Raw genomic sequence first — 18,855 nt, forward strand, 5'->3', positions numbered from 1 at the left:
TGGCTGGAAATGACAGTTTTAGATTCTTCTCCTGATAAATTATCTAGGATACAGAGTAACAGATGTCTTGAGAATGCAGCAAACACTGGTAGGACAGGAGGTATGTTAGAAACTTTCTTTGGGAAACTAATGGCATATTCATAACCTTTTGGTGTTGGAATCCTAAATTAATTCACATTAGCATCAGATAAAAAAATCACAACTTTTGCAGTCAAAGACTGTTGTCATTTATGTTCAACATCCCCCCCTCTCTCTCACACACACATCCATATACCCTGCCATCCCTTCCCCCAAAAAACCCTTTCAAACTTTTCGGTTCCCATGTCATTTTATGAAATCAGGCTTCCTCCATTCAACTCAGATACTTTGGTGATGAAAGATCACAGGGGTTTAATCATGCATGTTAATGAGATGTCTGGCCACAGTCCAGCAAAACACTTTAAGCCCATGCTTAATTTTAACTCCTGAATAGCACTATTGACTATACTGGGATTACTTAAGGTTTTAAAATGTACCATGTGCCTAAGTGCTTTGCAGGATCAAGCCCCTATAGAAAAAAATTGATTGATTACACGTTTTGCCTAATATGAGGCAGCAGTCAAGTTTGTTTGGTTTTTTTAATGGTTTTCTGGAGGATCACTACATCATCTCTAAACAACTCTCTTTTGAAAATGTTGGGTGTTTTTCCAAAAGATGGACTACAAATCCATAAAAAGACTGCATGGATGGCTTATTTACCACCTGGTTATCAGATTGTGACCAGGGTCCGGGGGGCACACTGAGATTGCTTAATCGGAGCAAACTGCAAAGAATGGGGTGGTAGGTGATCCCCAAAACTGGTGGTTATTTCTAATAATTAGATTCACCAATCCAGCAACCAAACAGCTTCTACAATACCTTGCTGGTTACCCAGAAGCCAAAAACACAGCTCCCTTAAAGCTGCTCAGCCTTAGGCCTCCATCCCAGACACCCAAGTCAAATATGATGAAGATTACTGAAAATCGTGTTCATCGTATATAAAATTCTACCAAAGGATCGGACACATTACCCACCAGGTCAATGGATAGTTCAGATCTTACCCAAAAACATGCTTACAGCCAATTCTTATTAACTAAACTAAAATGTATTAAAAAAGAAATGGAGGGAGTATTGGTTAAAAGATCATTATACATACAGTTATGAGTAAAGTTCTTAGGTCACTTTCATAGTAGAGATGTGAGCTTTTGCATTGCAAAAAGTGCTTTTCAGAATCAGTTCATCAGGTTATACTCCAAAATAGGCAAACCATGTCCAATATCAGGGTGATCCAGATTGGAGCTGGAGACCTCAGTCTTGAGGAGACTTAAATTCCCCTGACGAAGCTTAAGCAGATCTCAGATACAGGATCAGGGCCCTAGAATACATTTATAGACCTCTGGTGGGCTATGATAATCTCTTGACAGCAGATATTCATTGGGTGAAGAATAGTGGCTTTGAAGTAAAACCTTCTATTGCCTATGTATACAAGGTAATTAGTTGCATTTATCAGCATAAGGTAATTATCCATTAAGCAGTTCATAGACAGTTTACTACAGATTTCAAAGAGAAACATAGACAGTGATATTATTACACCCAATTTCCATCTTAATGTCAATATCCCCTTTTGATCTCTGAATCAATAAGAACATAAGAGAGGCCATACTGGGTCAGACCAAAGGTCCATCTAGCGCAGTATCCTGTGGTCCAATAGAGCCCAATGCCAGGTGCCCCAGAGGGAATGAATAAAACAGGTAATCCTCAAGTGATCCACTTCAGCAAACTCTGGTTCCAAGTGCCTAGTCAGTGACTTCTACCAGTTCAGCAGTTTGACTTGCTTTAAAGCTTGGCAGCAAAGCTGTACTGGTGAATATTATTTTTTGTATTAATTTAAATGGTTTTAATAGATTATAATAAATTTAGGCCTTACATTTCAAAGTTAATTTACAATAGGTTTATTTTTAAAAATTGAACCTCTACTTAATTTAAATATAACATTTTAAAAAACAATCTGATTTTGATTTAAAAAAAAAAAATCATTGATTTTTATCCACCCTGCTCCATGGTGTTTGCATCCTCCAGGAGCCTGCAGTCACTTCTCACGGCCACTCCCCATCCACTCTTTGCTGAGCTCAGCGCTAGAAATTCAGTCTCTTTTGAACTTTCTCTGTAAACTGATCCCTCTGGCCCCGGCCATTGCTGCTGCTTTTTCCTGGAGCAGCCCCCTCACCCCCCTCAAACTGGGGGGAGGCCAGGCAGTGGCACCAAGGCCCCCTGCACCAAGGGTTTTCAGTTCCATCCGGGCTCCAGAGCACGGTGGGGGTGCCTTTGCCCATGTGTCTGCTCTGGTGACCTACGCTCTGTACCGTGAATAGCAGAAGCACTTTGCCCAGGCAGGGAGCTGGCTGCAGAGGGAACCGGACTCAGATTCTCCGCTCTCTCATCAGCTGGATAAAGGTGATGAGAGAGCGGAGAATCTGAGTCCGGTTCCCTCTGCAGCCAGCTCCCTGCCTGGGCAAAGTGCTTCTGCTATTCACAGTACAGAGCGCAGGTTGCCAGAGCAGACACATGGGCAAAGGCACCCACACCATGCTAAAGCACCTTGGGGGGAAACGCTGCAAGGTTGTTGGAGAGGTGATGGGCTGCCACTGGGCTGGCAGGCTGCTGCCTTAATGTCTCTGCAAGATCCTCCATGGTGTGGGGTGCTGCACCAAGAGTGGGAGATATAGGCACGGGGAGCACTGCTGGGGCTACTCGCTGAGTTGAAGATAGTTGAGTTGAAGATAAGGGATAGTAACAGACAGGAACCATCTGGTTAGTTGTTAAGCTCTAACAAGATATAGGTAAACACAGACCAATACAATCACTACTTTGTTCCAATTCTTCTAAGAATACAAGTCTACATTTCAAAGCTCTACTCAATCTAATATGGCTTGGCTCAGGGCACGGCTACACTAGAAACTTCAAAGCGCTGTCGCGGGAACGCTCCCATGGCAGCGCTTTGAAGTGCGAGTGTGGTTGCGTGCGAACGCTAGGAGAGAGCTCTCCCAGCACGCCTGATAATCCACCTCCACAAGAGGATTAGCTCCGAGTGCAGGGAGCGCGGGTCCCAGCACTCGGACCCTGTTTACACTAGGGCTTTTCACACCCCTGAGCCAGCAAGTTAGAGCGCTATAAAATGTAAGTGTAGACAAGCCCTCAGTGTCACACAGGTGGAAGAGCAACCCTTTTTCGGATGTATGAATCTGCAGTTGAGATTGTGTTTATTATCACTGACCAGCGACTGCCAGCAACATCCATTTTATACTGACAGCTCACTGATCTCATTGCATATTTCCTGAGGAGAGATGAAAAGCCTTTTTCCACTTTGAGAAGTAAAAGGCAAAGAGGATCAATGTGATGTTGTAAAGTAAAACCCAAACAGTCACTGGATTTTTCATGGAATTCTGACATATGCATTAACTTCATATAATGGAATTGTAAGAAAACATCATAATGCCCAACTGAAGTTGGATAAATTTCTTCATGTCCTTAAAGTTTATAGCTCCAATTTTGATGGAAAGGCCCTGAAAGGACAGAACAAACATCTCGTATATTTCAAGGCTTTGACTTTCAACTTCTATGTGTTAACGTTCTCTGTGATTGTTTTCATCTTCAAGTGTCCTTTCTATACCCACAATTTGTTACACCTATCGTGAAGACTTATTACATACAAAAAAAAGGCTTGTCAACATCCTTCAAAAGTCTTCCCAATGGGCAATTCCATGAAATTGTTGGTACTGTGCATTTGAAATTCACAAAATGACCTCTTCCTTTTTCTCTTTTCTGTTTTCATTTTTGAATTTCTTTCCCCACAATATCAAAGTTACCCAAATGAAACTTTGGCTCTTTTTAAAAGCATCTCCCCTATAGAATGAGTCAAGCCGCTGTTCATTATCTTCTGGGAAAGTCATTTTTAAAAGCTATTTTTACTGATGATGTAAATATCTTTTTATTTCTTTTGGTTTATTTACTTATAGTGTATAAAAGTCTAGTCTTCAAATATTTTTCATATGGTTTCACATTCCGTTCCCTTGAGAGGCACCATCACACTTAATGGGGACATTCTGCCATGTAGTTACAAGCAAGCTCAGAACTACATTTAAACAGTTAGAACACACACTTTAGTACAGTCAGTATCAAATAACCCGTTAGTTGTCTTTGATCCTTTTGTGATTTCCCGTAGTAATTGTGTGGAACTGAAAGGGGAAAAAAAAGACCTCTTCACATTGCAATATACATAACCCTCCCCAGAAACCCCTCAACAAATATTTAATTCATAACAATAAAAACCTCACATTTCTTTATTACTAACTAAAAAAATAAAGATTCAAGTTTTGTCTGTCACCTTCTTTATAGTCAGAAGCATCTGAGACATAGGAAGAAAGTATTAAATGAAATGCTTAAATATCTTTTAATGTGTCTGTAGTACCTCACCTAGACATTTATGGTCCAATCCTACAGAGTGTCTCACAATTCTGTTAATGCTGCAAGGAAATGGTTCCAGTTCTTACAAAACTAAAGACTTAATTCAGCCCCAGTATACATAATATCTATTATAGATTAAATATATTTATATTCTATATTGAAACTATTTATGCTTAAAGTTAAGCAGGTGTTTAAATGCTTTGCGAAATTGGGCGCCTATATAGGAAATAAGGCCTTGATCCTAAAAAGTTTATGCATGTGCTTAACTTTACTACTATTAGTTGTCCCATGGAAATCAAATACATGTATAAATGTTTGCAGGACTGGGGACTAACTTGAATTATGTGGAGTTTGTTGGGAGCTGTTTCCTTTTTACAGGCAAACTCTCTGTATGATGAATCACTGCTATTATGTGTTGATCCTTCCTGCACTGGTAACAGGCTAGTTAATTAGTTAACAGCTTGACTTTTACCTGAGCTCACTTGGTCTATTTCTTGTGGTCTTTTGAATGTCTGCCTAATTAGCTTTTAAATCCCTGGAGACCGTGTAAACATTCAGTCAGCTTCTGCCTTTTGAGCCTAGCAATTTCTGACTTTAAAATGATTCCCAGTTTGCAAATTCAATATATCAGTAATACAATATGTGAGTAATAGATAAAATTGTTAACCTCATCAAACATAGTATTTCCTCTCATTCTCAGTATTGTTCAATGAAACCTTAAAAGTAAGTTTTAAAAACTCTCTGTGTAAAAGGGGGGAAAATACCACTCTTTAAATAACTGCACCTCTGTGAATGAAAGAGTTATTTTCAAAAAAAGAGATTGACTCTAAAAGTACTGGTTATACACATGACATGTTAGAGTCCTGGGGGTTGAGTGGGGAGGAATTGGCTACATGACTTACTGAGGGTAAGCCCTAAAAATTCCATGATCTGTACTAGCTGGAATGGAGAAGGGGGTGGGGAATTCATTCAGAATTAAAATTGGCAACGTTATTGTCCTCCAATACTCTTTATGGAGTCAGTGGATTCAATACCAGTAAGTTAAAAACTGGAACCAATAAGGTGTGCCCATACAATACCTCTTAGAGCAAAATCCTCTTTTCATATCCTCTCTGTTACCTTGCTCAGCCTGCATTGATGTTTATGGCTGCACACTTGTAGGAAGAACAGAATATAAGAAAGGGATGTAGGAACTGCCATATTGAATCACACCCGAGTGTCAGGGACCCTTTTTCTTACAGTGGTTAGAACCAGATGCTTCAGAAGAAAGTGCAAGAGATCCTATAGTGGACAATTATGGAATTATTTTTCCATCTGAGATATTGCTTCCTACACGCAGGTAGCTGGTGGCTGGCTTTCATGTTTAAACATTAAGGTTTATATCTCTTATATATTCTGGACCCGCTCATAAAGTCAGTAGACTCTCATTGTCGTCAGTGGGTCTTGGATCAGTCCCCATACCCCTAATTTTCAGATGTGTTGAGACATTCCCATCTTCCAGCTGATGTCAATAGAAGCTTCAGGTATTGAGCACTGTTGTACTGAAACTTAGGGGTGTTCTTATAATCCAGGCGACTTCCCGTGCCAGTGAATTCTATGTTGATTATGAATTCTGTAAAAACATATCTCCTATAATCAGTTTTCAGTGTGATGTGTCCAAATTTCATTGGATGTTCCCTTTTCTTGCCTTATGAGAGAAGGTAAGTATAAGTGGACCATTGACTCAGTGCTCACCATGCATGATTTACATACCTCTAACATGTCACCCTTTTATTCACGTCCTCTCTGAACTAAACAAGACTAATATATTTTGTGGCTGTCTCTGGAGCCATTCTATTATTTCTAGACCTTTTTGGAGATAGACAGACCAGTACTGAACACATCCAGTGAAATTCTGGCCCCTCGGAAGTCAGTTCGAGTTTTGCTATTAACCTCAATGCCCATACAGTACATAATATATTGCTGTTACAAACAGTTACTTGGTGTCCATATCACAGCATCTAGGCCGCTACCCATACAAACACATATATTTACAGTTATCTTCATTTAATGATGTTACAGAATACTTGTTTGCCCACTGATGTGCAGTGCTGTTGATATATAATGCAGAGTGACATAATGTGCTCAATAAGGCCTTCTGAAATAAGACACTAGCTGGAATTTTCACCTAGCAGCCATATGCTGTATAACTAATGAGCAAATGAAGTGTTTAATTAATAACCCTTCTGAGAAATAAAAGTTTAAAACAGTAAATTCATGCTGTGGCTACTTAGAACTACACCTGATGAGCACTGTCATTTTTCTCTTCATGAGCCGGAGGTTCCTATTTTTCTTCTAAGGGTCCTGCTGGGTTTGGAAGCATTAGAAACTAAATGGTTGTTAATTTAATTAGTAATTCATTTGCATACATTAGCTTACTTAGCACATCAACCTTCTGTGTCCAGTGTATTTAATGAAAGGTCTGCTTGGTCTTTTCAATATTCTTTGTTTCTTGTATGTACAACTAATCAAATTTTATACTGTGGGTGTTTTGATTATGGTCTGTAAACATTTACTGGGGAACTTTAAATGTAGGGTTACTTAAGTAACATTTTCTGGTTGTCATTTTAGTTACAAGCTTTAGAAATTGCCTGTTGTTTTTGTGAGCTGAAGGGGAAACAAAATGCTAATTGTCATTTTGGCTTTTCATTAACAATATCCAGGAGGGAACATCTGTCTTTGTACAGAAAAGCAGCTCTTTAAGGCCAATTACTATAATGAGTTACATATGAGTAACAGGATTTTTACCAGGGGATGTAAAGGTACAAATATGCATTACAGCAGGAATATTATAGCAGAATATTTCTGCAGTTCACATAAACTCATTCTCCTCCATGTAAAATGTTTACTTTCTCCCCAAATCCATGAAGATCAAGCAAGTCTGAAGTCATTTGTTGAAAGAAACATTATACAGTACATCTGAGCTAACCAGGGAACAAGCATGGTGTTTAGTTTTATTCTTCATTATGTTACAGTGGTATCCAAAGGTTCCAGTCAAATTGTACTGTAATAGGAAGCTGAATAAATATATTTTTATTGGGCCCTTTGGGTGCTAATATAAATAAAAATAAATCCTACCATTACAGAAGTCACAGTTGCACTCGTTTTCTTCACAGGTTAATGCAGATGTCCTCTTAGTGCTTTAAAAACGTATAAGAAGGTATGGTCCCTGCCCATACCATCTTACAGTTTATTGTATTCTTTATCTGTATTATTGTAGCACCTAGAATCCCCAGTCATAGACCACAATCCCATCGTGCTGGGCGCTGTACAAACACAAAACCCAAAACAGTCCCTGTCCCTGGGAGCTTACAAGCTAAGTATAAGACAAGAGACAATAGATGGATACAGACAGATCGGGGAGTATGAGTGAACAATAAGACAATATCGGTCTGCATGATAGTCTGTGGTCTGCACACTAGCACCTAAACTGTGTTTTTACCTTTTTTAATCTTTAGTGTTTTAAAATATTAAACACTTAATTTGCGCATTAGTTATATAATATATGACTGCCGGCTGTACATTCCAGGCAGTGTCTTATTTCAGAAGGCATTATTGAACACTTTACATTACTCTGCTTTATATTTCAGTCACATTGCATGCAAACAATTGAAGTAAGCTCTAAACCTATGTGGATGCATGGGTCGAGGCCCAGATGTTATGGTCACAAACACCAAGCAAGTGCTTGTAACAACAATATGTTATGTATTGTATAGACAATATATTGGGAGAGCTGGCTTGCATTATTTTATTCTGTACCACATCAGAGGAATCAAGGACATATGTTCCCATTCAAGTTGTTCCTGCACTCCAGTGAGCACTGGTTGGAAGAAGAGGAAGGAGGAGGAGGACCTAGCACTTATATAGTGCTTTTTATCTCTAGATGTCAAAGTGCTTTACAAAGGGAGGTCAGTGTCATTATTCCCATTTTACAGATGGCAAAACTGAGGCACAGGGAGGGAAATGCCCTGGCTAAGTCACCCAGCAAACCAGTGGCAGGGCTAGGAATTGAACCAGGGTTTCTTGAGTCCTTTAAAAGCCGATAGGAGCCATGGGCAGCCAGGCATAAATAAAACAATGCTGATTGAATTTAGAGCTTGCAAAAGGCGCTGCCTTGATAGTACTGGAGATAGAAATCCTGTTTTATCCACAATAGATACAGCAAAGGACCCTTCACTGTGGCTAGGGTGACCAGACGTCCCGATTTTATCTGGACTGTCCCAATATTTACTTGTTTGTCCCGCGTCCCGACCGATGTTCGGTCGGGATGCAAATTGTCCCGATATTTTGCCCTCCGGCGCACAGGTGGAGGGGGCTCATGCCCCCCCGGCCCCAACTCCACCCCAACTCCGCCCCCTCCCTCCCCCATTGGATCCCTCCCCAAATCCCCACCCTTGCCCCACCCCCAGCCCCGCCCCCTCACTGCACTATTGGATCCCTCCCCAAATCCCCGCCCTGGCCCTGCCTCTTCCCCAAGCATGCCGCATTCCTCCTCCTCCCCCTCCCTCCCAGGCTTGCGCTAATCAGCTGTATGGCAACGCAAGTGCTGGAGGGAGGGGGGAGAAGCAGGACACAGCAGGAGGCGGAGCAGAGGCGAGCTGGTGCGGGGGGGTGCGGCGTGGAGCTGCCGGTGGGTGCTCAGCCCCCACCAATTTTTCCTATGCTCCGGCGGCTCTTGGTTTGCTTGGGTTTTTTTGCTTTTGTTTTTGTTTTTTCCTCTGCCGCTGGCTCTTGGAGTTGTTGTTTTTTTTGCTTGGGTTTTTTTTCTTTCTGCTCTTGGGTTTTTTTTTTTGCTCCGCCGGCACCCCCCCCCTCCCCCACGTCCCGATATTTCACATCTCTCATCTGATCACCCTAACTGTGCCTCAACTGGGACCCAGAGGAACCACTTTTGTGATTGCAATCAGTCATTGGTCTCTCCAGTGAGACCTCCAACAAGAGTGGTAGCTATAATTGTGGGGTTTGTGGTATGGAGTCCCATGTCCTTATTCACCAAAGCATTTCAGCATGTACTTTCAGAATGTGTGTATGCCACATTGACATCACTAGTCGTGTTTAAAGTTCAGTATGTGCTGAAGGGCTTTGCTCAGTTGGGGCCCAGCCTTTCACAACTGGACTGAAACCACTCTACTGTTTCACATATAGTAGACCACTGAACATTGATCACTACAAACATTGGCAAAATTCCCACCTGTGACCCATAGGTGAAAGGCCCCCAGTATTGTGGGCTTGGGTGATCCAGGCTTCTCAGCCAGTTCTGGTCTCTGCTCCCGCTGCATCATACAGACAGATAAATACAGAGCGCATTTTGAAACTACAAACAAAAGGGTATTAATAATTTATAGAGCCAGATCCTCAGCTGGTATAAATGGACATAATTCCATTTAAATCAATATGGATACAGCAATGTACGTCCTCTGACTCATAATGTTTTTCTTTGTGTAAATAGAATTTAAAAGTTCAGTTTTGGATAATTTCTCATTTTATCTTAAGATCTTTGTCTTCTTCCTCTGTATGCCTTACACCATGTACTGATTTCTTATAATATCAAATGGATTCTGATGCCACAGCCGGGTCCAGAAATTGCTTGGTCAAACACAAATTTTAAAGACTGCTTCCATCAATGCAAATGAGAGTGTATGCATTCACTTCCACATCAGCCGAAAGCCTCTAATAGCAAAAAAAAAAAAAAAAAAAAAAAAGCCTCTTCCCCTTTGAAAATAACTTTTCTCTGAGGAAATGGAAACTAAACACGTTTTCTTTCTTAAAATTTTTACTTGAATTTGTGACATTTAAGAGATTGTATCTGTTGGAGATAGCTGTGTCTTCTAGTCTTTCTTTGAAGTACTGGGAAGTTTGGAGCGCCAGTTATTAAAGAACTTTTTTAGCTATTAAATTGGAGCTAGCAAAGGGTTTGTATCTTTTTAGTGATCTCTTTTAGTCAGTATTGACTTTCCTTTTTTGTTGTTGTTTCAGTTAAACTTGTATTATCAAAGAGACTGACACTTGGGGAGTGTACATACATGGGTCTCTTTTCCTTTTAGTCTTTGTCTTATAATTCTTTATTGGAAGTTACTGTACTTATAACTAATGTGCTAGGGGGCTCTCTAATGCGGGGGGAATTTCATTCTCTCTTTGCTCTTTTGTGTTTCCTCTGCTGTGGGTCCTGAGTGTTTTAGCTCTGTTATACACATTTTAAACTAATTAAAAATGTAAAAACCATTCTTTGAAATGCAGGAAAATTAATCTGCAGCTTTTGTCCCCCGGCTACTCACCAGAGCTGTAAAAATACTAAAAACTGTCATGACAGCAATCATTTATTGGGAGTAGGGGAGTACTTTCTCTTCTCCAGCTGCAGCAACTGCCTTTCCTACCATAGTAGAGTTATTCCTCTTGGTAGCACCACTGAAGGCCCCAGAGAATTACTTTTCATGCTCTGTTAATGATCTACAATGACTGAGCTCATCAGGTTGGAACCTATTTGGGGAAGAACAAGAGCAATGAATGATTAAAGTTAAACCCTATAATTTAGAAAGGACAGCCTGGATTTAAATAGAGGCGGGATAATTTGTATGACCAAAACTGATATTTGCTTGTTAACATGGGATAATCAGTTCTCATGCTTCAGGGCATCAGATATTTCCCACCAGGGTCAGGACATCAGGAAGAGGGTATTATTGGTGTATTATTTGGCCAGGAGGGATGTTCATGTTCCTCTGAAGCATCACACGTAGGCCACTATTAGAGGTAGGATATCAGACTGGATGGCATAGTAATCCAATCTGGTAAGGTAAACCCAGACCCTCAAAAGTATTTAGGCACCTTACTCCCAATGATTTAGTCTATACATGGAGGAGGGAGAGCAAACTGATGTAGTAATAGACATAGAAAATATTATATAATGCCATCTTGCCCCTTCTCCTAGCATTTTTAATACAATGATCTTATAGCACTTTACAAACATTCATTAATTAAGCCTAACATGACTCCAATACTGCAGAGATGGTGGTGGTTTTAAGACCATATCTAGATATAATTCACCTATGTGAGGTAGGTAATTATTATTATACCCATTTTACACATGGGTAGACAAAAGCACAGCAATCTTAAATGCCTTGCTCCTAGTAAAATTATGGGAGATAAGGAGCGGAGGCTGGAGGGCCAGGCTCATTCATTCATATATTTTTTTGGTCTTGATTCCCAGGGTGACAAATGAACCAAATAAAAAAATGTCTTGCACAGTGCAGAAAATGTAGCATTATCCCTAACGGGATCATCTGTGTTAGCAGCGATCTCCTGATAACTGATAGCAGCCATGCTTTGAGAGAGTCCACAACCCTAGCAAGCAATGTACTCTGCATAACAAATTTCAATCTGGAGAGTGCTGATAACCTGGGCATATCAACCTAAAAGCTACCATAGGGAACAAACATGCATTGCAGTGGTTGAGTGGAAGAGAATCCAATTCAAGAGAAGGGATAAAGTAGATGCAATGGATTGAGTTGACTTTACACAACTGGTAGTGTGGGATTTTTACCAGTGACTTCAGTGGGAGCAGAGTTAGGCCAATGCTGAGCACTTTTGAAAACCTCACCTCTAATAGTATGAGTCTTTGATATGTGCCCATTTCTTTAATGAACACTATACATTTTGTTTCATTTTCAAACCATTCCAGTGTCTTTAAAATCAGAGTCGTATACTCTTTGCAGTAGCCAGCCATTATGTTACCAGCAATAGCTTCCACATAGCCATGAGCATTAGAAGCTATTGTATTTTGAGAGGACACATTGACCAGGACAGTGGTTTTATTACCTGTTGTTTTAAAAGATAAAACATGCAAGAGGACCTTTAATTTCCACCAGAAAAACCACCGGGGACCTCATCCCAATGTCTCATTAGACGAGTGGCAAGTGTAGCAACCATTACTTCTCCCACCACCCGCAAGTACTGAAGTGTTAGTGCTGGGCAGATTTTAAGTCCGATTTTGGGAGATGAGCCCACCATGGTCTGGCCTAGTGGCAAAAATGGCTGCCATCTGAGTGACAAAGACATCCCAAAATACTTGACAGTCTGAATGTGGCAGCAAGAGGATTTAGAGCTTGCTCACAGTGAAATCTAATTGACAGAGTTTCAACAAGAGCGTTCCAATCGGCACTGGCTTCCCTTCAGGAAGAAGCAATATAAGAACATTTGGAAAAGATAATCTGTATTTAGGATTGAAAATTTAAAACCAATTATAACCCGTTAAATCAAGTGCATTTTGCACAGAAGGCTTAAATCTCATTTTCCCCTATATGTATTATTCATACATTATTATTGTGATTTGTTTCCTCTTTCAGGGCCTAATCTTCCCAAGGCTCAGGTTAAAACAGCATCACTTGGATTAGCTGGAAAAGCACGATCCCCTCTGCTTCCAGTCTCGGTGCCAACAGCCCCAGAAGTGTCAGAAGAGGGCCACAAACAGACAGAGGATCCAGCTAACGTAAGAACAATCTTTAAAAAAAAAAAAGAGTCTCATCGCAAACCGTATTAACTTTAAGTGCAGGGTTATAGCTGTACATCATATTCTGTCCAATCACTTTAGTTGAACAGCTTCATCTCTGCCTACTTGATGTATTAGGTTATAACAGTGAGTAGCAGTTAAGGAACAACAGGTCTCATCCAAAGCCTGCTAGCGTGAGTAAGATTTTTTCTGTTGACTTCAGTGGCCTTTGGATCTGGGCCTGTGTCTGATACAGATAGACAGATAACCTGTGTTCTGTGCACATATAATTCATATTGCTATTTACATGATCTCTTTTGTACCTATTGAGAGATCAAAACAATTCTAGTTGTCAAGCATAGGATCCAGAAGGAGAAAGGGACAAATGGAAGAGAGAATGAATGAGAAAACTGATGTCAGAAAAAATAAGTTAAGGAATAAAAGATTATAAAGTAATACCAGACAATGGAGAGAAAAAAATAATGTGAAAGGGATAGGTAAGATGAAAAGAAAGGATCAGAAGGAAAAGATGTCTGAAAAAATAATCAGAAAATGTAGAACAATCCCGTTAACTCCTATTAAGAGTCTTAGACACAGTACTTTACGAAAGGTGGAGAAAGAGCAAAAGAAACTAAATAAAAAGGAAGAAAAAAATAAGGGAGACAGACTGTTATGTACAATCTATTTTCATTTCCTAGCATGTGAGAGTGGCTTACTATGCATCATGAGACAGGTTCATCTGGCATCTTGTTACCTAATCCTCTTATGTTTGAAACCTTGGGGAAGGGAAAAAGCAAGAAATCTGTTTTTGACATGCACAGAGAGATTTTTGGTCTGCTGCCCATATAAATGTAAGACAGTTAAATTATGTTCCCTTTTATTGTTAGTAGTATCATAAGCAATGTGCTATTGTGTTGTTATGAGAGAATTCTTCTCACGTTACGTTAGAGTAAAGGCGGTCAAAGTGTGGAGCCATCTCCAAAAAAGAGGTTTTTATTACCTGACCCTTTCCTAACCCAGTAGCTTTTTTTCTAGTGATGCTTATGCTACCAGTGGCTCTTTGTAATGATGATAATGCTTAGCACTGACTCCTATAAATGCATATCTAGTTGCAGGATTGATGCCCTGGTGCTTTTATCCACAGATCTCAAAGCTCTTTCCAAAGCAGATAAGATAAATATCCTCGTCTAACTAAAGAAGTTACTTTTCAAAGTGGCATTTACTCCCCTTGCTGTGTTTTTGTTTTTTTCCTGATTCTGGCAATCACCTGGACCTTCACTCAACAAGTGTAACATGATTCCATGATTTAGAGTCTAACCCTACAACAGCAATGGGACTGAAACCACTAGTGCTTGGAATGAAGTGTAGAGCTGAGCCAGCGCACCAGTGGGTAAAATCCATTACCGAACAATGTGGTCACAGAGCAGTCCTGTGGATTACTGCAGCCTATTTCTTTGAACTTCTTCCAAGTCCTACTGGCTCTACCGCATAGAGGAGATAAGGGACATGGAGTCTTGTATTGGGGGGAGAGAAATGAAAATGACTTCTTTGGTAAAATTACCGACATAAAGAGTAATTTAGCACAGAACATTTGATAACATAAAATGCTATTTCGGCTCTAAATATCTTAGAACAGCAGCGCAATTTATTTCCCAAGAGGGACACTTTTCAAACTCAGCAAGTGTGTGAGCACTTATAGGAAATAATGGCACAGGAGTTAATAGGCTCTTCAGGTAGTCAGAGTTTTGGGAGCAGAGGGGTGAATTGTGGGAGTTTTTAAAGTTTATTACTGCAGAGGCATGATTATGCTATTGGATTCTTAACTCTGTCCAGACCTTTAGGCTGCAGATTTCCCACAGTGCTTTCAAATCATTTACTTTGAAAAGTCCACATAAATAACTAGTGTTTGAGTTCTGTCTCCGTGAATCCAAAGCAGAGAATCATTCATTCAATCATTCATCTTGTCTCAATAACTTTTGAGGTCAGTGGTTCCCAATGATAGGTACATTTGCCAGTCATTTAAGTATTCATGACAGATACTCAGTTGGCTGTCCTCTGTACCCCACACACACACAAACTTCTGTCACAGACCCTAATACTGAACACCTCCTGCAAGGCACTGAGTGCCCTCAAATCCCCTTAACAGCAATGGTAAGAGTTAAGACTCTCTGGCTATAATGGGAGTTGGGAGCGCTCAGCTCCTTGCAGAATCAGGCCCTTCATTATGAACTCCTGGAGCAGCCTCTGTAGTACATCCCAGTGCACCATGGCTGCATTGCCATTCATTCAGTCAGTCTTATGCCATTCTGCAATAATCCAAGATTTGGAGTATTGCAAGCAACATTGCTGGTGGGAAGGCATATACTGGAACTCTAGGACTCATCACAGAGTTTGGTCCTTGAGTTCGCCAACTAGATATATAGGAGAGGAGGTTGCTGACTGCAGTGGAAGAGGAGCAAGGAGGTGACTGGGTCTCAGTTGGGCGAAGTGATGAATCTGAGGACAACTGTTTTAATGTGTTGTTTCAAGTGGCTCTACCCCTGCTTGTCATTTCTGTGTCCTTTAAAACAGACTTTTGGTTATAGCTCACATTGACTATTGATTTGGGTTTTTTGCAGGTATATGAACAGGATGATCTGAGTGAACAAATGGCCAGTTTGGAGGGGCTAATGAAGCAACTTAATGCTATTACAGGCTCGGCCTTCTAACAGCTGTTGATGAATAGATAAATTGTATTATCCAGGAACATTGCAGCATACAAGTACTTCATATACACCACACACATACACAACCCCATAAAACCACCCTTTCTTCAGTACCATTCATTCAACATAAGGAAGATTCTTGATGAGTCCTAAAAAATAAATAAGTAAAATATGCTACATTATTGTAGATCAAGCATCTAAAGCAATGAAAGTGTGGCCCTTGCAAATAAGTGAAACAACGACAGCAAAGCCCGAGGTGATGCCACTTGATTGCTCACTTTGATCTGCTCGCCTTTGTAATACTTGAGGTGTCATGACTATCTCACATTTTACTTAATAGAGGTGTGTAGTTCTTGGTGAAAATCTAGTTTTACGTCATTCAAATGTATTTTTAAACATATACCATGCCATAATGTGTCAGTGTGGAAGTTTACTCTTCGTGTTTTTTGTTTTTGTTTTTTATATACTTTTTTGATATGAAAGCACCCGTAACAAATAATCACGACATAGCACCAAAGGATTGGAAGTGTTACCAACAGCACAAAACAAGACAAATAACTCCCATTTCTTTTGTAATTTCAATCACTCATCCTGCACAAGCAGTGTGCATTAGCGAGTTGCTGTAAAGTCCACCCATTTTTGCAAGTATTTGGAAATCCTCCCCTAGGTAACATTTTATATCTGGCTACAGAGGATGGGAACATAAAAAAAATCTGCATTGGTGGCATGCTGCCAGCTGCCATATACTTACAAAAAGAGGGTATGATATGCAATCTTCTCTGACACACAGTAATGATGTGCTTAAGCTTGGACTAGAACACTTCTAAATATGGGTGGCCTTTGTGCCATACTGCACTGGGATGACATCTGAAAGCTCCTCCAAGGCCACCTTTCGCTGCAGCAAGAGGAAAATGGGTGAAGTCCTCCCACCCTTTCTCTACTGCTCCACCTCTTGTTTGAGACTCCTCAGTTCCATGAACTCTGTGATTCAGTCACCAATGACTTCTCTTTAACTCAGTGGAGGCTGCGGAAATTGGAAAGCAACCCTAGGTCAGGCACAGTGGAAGATAAGACGTATCGGTTAGCAGTGATGGACACAGCACAGTTTTTACAGACAAGCAACAGATTCAAGAAAATGAACTAAGAAGCTGGTGCATAATTGGGAAACAAATTACAGGTGCTTGATTGCAGTAGGATATTCCTTGTCCAGTCATAGTTAAAAAACAGCCAACCAACCAACCAACCACAATTTAGCATCAGGACACTGATGTGAACTTAGAGGAACCCTTTCAGTGTTCTCCCCCCTCTTCTAGTAGTCTAGCTTCATATTACAGTGTTTATTGATAACTATAACTGTTTGAATTGACTAAATTTTGTGAGCATACTTTTTATTGCTGAATTTTCAGCTGCATTCAGAGTTAATCCCTGTTTATGCAGCTGAATCACCAAAAGGAAACTAATTTGCATATTTATCAGTTAGGCGGCTGCAAAACCCAATAAGAGAGTTTCAGATGAATTACTCCATTCAGTTCTGCCTTTGATTTCAAGCTTGAGTAGGTCATAATTTTAAAAGAGCACGGAAGGGCTGGGATCTTTACAACCTAATAGTTCCTTTTATTAGGTGGGTAATTATATGTGAATCCCTGAATATAATATTTTGAGTAAAATGGCACTGTAACAGAAGTAATAATTCAGATTATTTTCTACAGTCATGTATTGGGGAGGAAATCAGATGCAAAGGATGGAATTCAAATGCTTCATTAGGAACTCTAGTGTGTTTGTGAAAATGTTTCTTACCAAAATGTATTTTTATTCAATTGACTAAGATTTCAGTCAGATATTTCCTAAGAGTTAAGGAAGTCATATCTGTGTGAGAGGTTGAGTTTTTATGTTCTGTCAGATTTGTAACTAAGAACTTCCACTGAAAACAAAGCAAGCAAATCTGTCATGATGACAACCAAATTCATAGTCCTGGTATTGGATCCCATGATGTCCCAGCCTACTATCTTGGTTCTGCAAGGTAGGTTTGAATACATCTTTCTGAAAAAGAGCCTCTTCCCTGCTAGCAGAGATTGTCAGTTATTTTGAAATAGGTCCATAGGGCCAAATTTTGCACTCTCTTATCCTGGAGTAAGGCTGAGTTACTCTGGAAAACAGGATCTGACTCATAGGACTTTAACGGGAGGCTTTTAATCATAGAACATTAACCCCAAACTGAATATATTCATGGTACAAAATTATCTAAAATATGTGATGGATAAACCTCAAAAGTTCTGACAACTGGATTTTGTTTGGATAAGCAACCAAATATTCAGATGCTTATTTGAACATTGGTTATTGTGTTGGCTGTTCTGTGGCATTGATTATCATATCCATTTTGTGAATGCAGCTCCCACTGATTTAAATATTAGACCCTTGTATGTCTGCAAAATTGGTCTGGATTTCTCTTGAGGACAGCCTTTCTTGTGAATTCTAAAGTATTTCCATCTCTATACCAGAAATTGGAAATGAAAAAAGAAATGCAAAATTTCAGAACCTGAAGAAGATCCAGAACAAGTTTGGTTTTAGATATCTGTGAGTCTTCAGGAAGAGGAGATTCTTAAATTTTACATAGTAATTCAGTCACCCCTAGTTTGCAGGCATTTGCAGCCGTAGCTGTGTCCTAATATAGGTGTCAGTCCTTCAAACACTTGTGTTTAACTTTATAGAAGTGAGTTGTGTCATCTAAGTCAATACAGCTTTGCAGGACTGGGGACAAAATCTAAGCTAAAATAAATTCCTGTGTTCTCTATTCTATAAATAAACTATGGGAAAGAACAGCTCAGTGTGCCCTTGTTGCCAAGAGGGCTAATGGCATTTTGGGCTGTATAAGTAGGGGCATTGCCAGCAGATCGAGGGACGTGATCATTCCCCTCTATTCGACATTGGTGAGGCCTCATCTGGAGTACTGTGTCCAGTTTTGGGCCCCACACTACAAGAAGGATGTGGAAAAACTGGAAAGAGTCCAGCAGAGGGCAACAAAAATGATTAGGGGGCTGGAGCACATGACTTATGAGGAGAGGCTGAGGGAACTGGGATTGTTTAGTCTGCAGAAGAGAAGAATGAGGGGGGATTTGATAGCTGCTTTCAACTACCTGAAAGGGGATT

The 18,855-nt window shown here is 40.1% G+C and overlaps 1 protein-coding gene across 1 annotated transcript in view; it reads left to right on the forward strand.

The window, feature by feature from the left end:
• Positions 1 to 15,711, forward strand: part of DCC (DCC netrin 1 receptor) — a 923,941-nt gene extending 908,230 nt beyond the window's left edge. The window contains exons 28-29 of the mRNA XM_065406266.1: positions 12,861 to 13,003; positions 15,622 to 15,711. Of these exons, the coding sequence (XP_065262338.1) occupies positions 12,861 to 13,003; positions 15,622 to 15,711 (233 nt within the window). The remainder of the gene's footprint in view (positions 1 to 12,860; positions 13,004 to 15,621) is intronic.
• Positions 15,712 to 18,855: the final 3,144 nt, after the last annotated feature.

The sequence above is a fragment of the Emys orbicularis genome, chromosome 6, assembly GCF_028017835.1.
Source record: "Emys orbicularis isolate rEmyOrb1 chromosome 6, rEmyOrb1.hap1, whole genome shotgun sequence".
In the NCBI taxonomy this organism is placed as follows: domain Eukaryota; kingdom Metazoa; phylum Chordata; order Testudines; family Emydidae; genus Emys; species Emys orbicularis.